General features: G+C 46.2%; 1 protein-coding gene across 1 annotated transcript; it reads left to right on the top strand.

The window, feature by feature from the left end:
* The first annotated feature begins 290 nt into the window (after positions 1–290).
* On the top strand, positions 291–3,188 carry LOC107081223 (autophagy-related protein 16-2-like). The gene is made up of 7 exons (XM_015369425.1): positions 291–437; positions 517–637; positions 708–813; positions 905–1,054; positions 1,133–1,180; positions 1,660–1,761; positions 2,868–3,188. The coding sequence occupies exons 1-7, from the start codon at positions 291–293 to the stop codon at positions 2,959–2,961; spliced, it is 768 nt and encodes a 255-aa protein (XP_015224911.1). The 3' UTR covers positions 2,962–3,188.
* Positions 3,189–3,408: the final 220 nt, after the last annotated feature.

Genomic DNA, 3,408 nt, shown 5'->3' with positions numbered 1-3,408 from the left:
GAAATCTGGCAACCTATTGAACGGAGTTGAACTGAGAGAGCGTGCCGTTCACAGACACCAGAATGAACAAGTTCACAATAACGTTCATCAGGCAATAATGCAGTACGTTCAGTTCACGTTTGCCCAAAATATGAACGAGTTCATGAACTTTCATTCAATGAACGCGTTCAGGCACAACACTGGTTATCTATATGTACAGTTCTGACTAGTAGGAAATGAGTTTTGACCAGTAAGAATCTTATTTTAGAGATTAACAAATGGAACAATAGAGAGGACAGCGCTTCTATTAAATGGCAAAAAGGCCTGCCGACCCCAAGCTCACCGTCCAAACAGAACCGCTACTGATTGCCTGTCTGTGTCTGCAGGGCCGGAGGATCCTCGCAGCTTCGCACAATAAGTCCGCTCTGCTGTGGTGCCTGGATGACTCGGTTCCCAAGGTAACCAGGTCTACCTGGGCTTCAGTTTGGATGCGGTCTAATTAGAATCTGTGAATGAATAGAAGTTTGTGTTGGTCAGGTCACTCTGACGGGTCACAGCAGGAAGGTAACAGCAGCCAGGTTCACCTGCTCCCCCCACCAGGTGGTGACAGGAAGCACCGACCGGACCATCAGGCTCTGGGACCTGAAAAGAGCCGCCTGTGAGTGGCCGTCTGCTCTGGCCTCTGATTGGCTGAGACTGTGTGTGTCTAAGTCGGTCTGTGTCTGCAGGCTTGCAGCAGAGGGAGGTGGCATCATTTTGCAGCGACCTGGTGTGTTCTGAAAACAGCATCATCAGTGGACACTTTGACAGCAAGATCAGAGTCTGGGACTCCAGGTACCTCCTCTGAGTTTTCAACCATTTCTAATGAGGGTCCCAAAAACTTAGTCTGTCAGGATGGGAGTACCAATCTGGCTCTGCTTGTCAGGACGGTGAGCTGCGTTCAGGAGCTCCCCTCGCAGGGTAGAGTCACTTCGTTGGACCTGAGCTCAGACCGCCGCCAGCTGCTAAGCTGTTGCCGAGACGACTGCCTCCAGCTGGTGGACCTCAGGTGGAGCAACGACCGGATGTGCTTCAGGTAGAGCAGACCCAGTTCTGTTCGGAGGTTCAGTCAGGTGGGCGGAGTCCTGTTGGTAACAAACTGTGTTTGTTTCAGAGCTGACGGATTCAAATGTGGCAGCGACAGCACAAAGGCCGTCATCAGGTCTGTACCGCCGAACTGCTAAGCATCAGGGCTTTAACTAGATGAAGAAATCTGGAATGGAACTTCAAACACACAAACTAATCTCCACATACCCAATAAATCACAACCATGACTGGGCTTCTCTGGGCTCCTGGCTTTTTATGCTCCTGTAGGAAATAAACTACCTGTGATTGGCTACTTTTCAGGAAATCCCACCTGCATTGTTTCTTTCTAGTTGTGCTAATGAAACTTTCTATTAATGACAGGGATGGATGTTGGATATGAAGTCAGATGTCAGTTGTTGAAGTGAACGGCTATTAGGCCAAAGATGCTTTCTAACATTACTAGAAAGAAAACAGTACTATCTGAAGAGGCAGGATTCCCTGATAAGTAGCCAATCACGTGCAGAGGAAAGTGCTTTTCTCAAAGTGCGCATGGGGAATCGCTTTCAGTTGGGTGCGCTAAAATAAAATTGCTCTCGTGAATTTCTCTCTCTGCAGTCCAGACGGATGCTACCTGGCAGCCGGATCAGCTGACGGAGCCGTTTACATCTGGAACGTTTCCAAAGGGAACCTGGAGACCCGCCTCCAGGGCCAACACAGGTGATTGCCGATAATGTAAACCACACGTGTCGCACTTTGCCAAAAAAAGGCTTATTATGCCATAAAGTAGAGACTTAAGCCCCATTTACACTACCCTTGAAAAACCGAGCTCGGATCAGTTAACCAGGCCGAGCTCTGTTCTGACGACCGTTTACACATCACACTATCTCTGTTCCTCCACTCCTCGCCTCCTAGTGACGATCTGCAGTATTACTGCCAGTATTAAAGGAGGAAATCAAGCAGTTGGTGGCGGTAATGCACCAAAAGTTGTTTGCCAACCGCCATAAAACACAAGAAGAAGACGAAGAAGGAGGAAATCAAGCAGTTGGTGGCGGTAATGCACCAAAAGTTGTTTGCCAACCGCCATAAAACACAAGAAGAAGAAGACGAGGCGGAGGGAATCAAGCAAATAAAAATGGCGGCGGCCGTCACATTCAGAAAGTTATGCTTGATTATTATTGCTGTACTTCGGTGTTATTGTTTAAAATGCCATTATTTAAAATGTTGCATGGAGAAGATTTCGATTGTTGTTTATAGTTGAAGAAGAAGTTGTTCTTCTTCTGTTTCTGGAGGGGCATTACCGCCAACTACTGGAATTGAGTGTGAATCGGGATGTGCAGCCAGACGGAGATGACGCGTTCTGCTCATGTTATCAGAGAACCGAGCCAGGGAAAAACCGAGCCGAGCCCACCTCTGGAACTGGTCTGCAGTTAGCTCGGTCCGGTTGTGTCTAGCTCGGTTCAGTTCAGTTTGATTTCCTTTTACACACGATAAGTTATCTCAGTTACTGAGCTTGGCCCGGTCTCGGCACGGTTTTTCAAGGGTAGTGTAAATGGGCTATTATATTCATTTAAAGCATCCAAATTCCCTAAAACTGTGAAATGAGTTATGATACCAAAGTATGTTAGCTTTAACATAAATAATAAATGAAATCATGAAAGAAATTTTATTTTTACCTGTGAAACCAGGCCTTTTCAGCCCTTGATGAAGCAGAGACGGCGAATATAAAAATTAGTTTGAAAAACTTCATCTGTGGAGTTGGAGTCTGACACCTGATTTGTCAGTAGCCGTGTCCTTAGACAGGATGTGTTCTGTTCCTCTGGTAGTTCTTCCATCACCGCTGTGTCCTGGTCTCTCTCCGGGGAATACGTCGTCAGTGTGGACAGGAGCCGGCGGGCCGTATTGTGGAGAGACATCTGACCAATCAAATGGGCTTCCCTGCAGGGACTCCTCTGAACCGGCCAATCCAGCAGCAGCTACTGTTCTAATGGATCTGAGGGCTGTACTAAAGAACATTTGTGGGTTTTTAAGCTACATTTTGAGAGAATCAAAGGGAAGTTTAACCTTATTTTTTGTTTTCTCCCAGGACTGTGCACAGATTTAACAAAGGGAAAACAGATTTGATTAAAGGAACACTGACTCTTTTTTTTTTTTTTTTTAAAGGATAAACTTAATGAAAAAAAAACAAACCAAGTCTGACCCCTGCAGAAAAATATAATGGAAAAAAAATCTGAAAATAAAAGTGTTAAAAGCAGCTCAGAGGAAGGTGGCCACTGATCTGAATATTCAAGGGATTGCTGATTGCCTGAAAAAAGTGAAGCCAGCTGCAGGCATGTTGGTACTCCCCGCTCCCACGAAGATGCACAG

Source organism: Cyprinodon variegatus, unplaced genomic scaffold, assembly GCF_000732505.1.
Source record: "Cyprinodon variegatus isolate N-32 unplaced genomic scaffold, C_variegatus-1.0 Scaffold3487, whole genome shotgun sequence".
Taxonomy (NCBI): domain Eukaryota; kingdom Metazoa; phylum Chordata; class Actinopteri; order Cyprinodontiformes; family Cyprinodontidae; genus Cyprinodon; species Cyprinodon variegatus.
Note: the sequence above shows the minus strand (reverse complement) of the source record. Positions and strands in the feature narration are given on the sequence as shown.

Excerpts from the sequence above, each read along its gene's own strand:
- LOC107081223 (XM_015369425.1), top strand. The coding sequence starts at position 291 with ATGGCAAAAAGGCCTGCCGACCCCAAGCTCACCGTCCAAACAGAACCG. Across the intron at positions 438-516 it reads TGGATGACTCGGTTCCCAAG|GTCACTCTGACGGGTCACAG; the intron begins GTAACCAGGTCT and ends TGTGTTGGTCAG. Across the intron at positions 814-904 it reads ATCAGAGTCTGGGACTCCAG|GACGGTGAGCTGCGTTCAGG; the intron begins GTACCTCCTCTG and ends TCTGCTTGTCAG.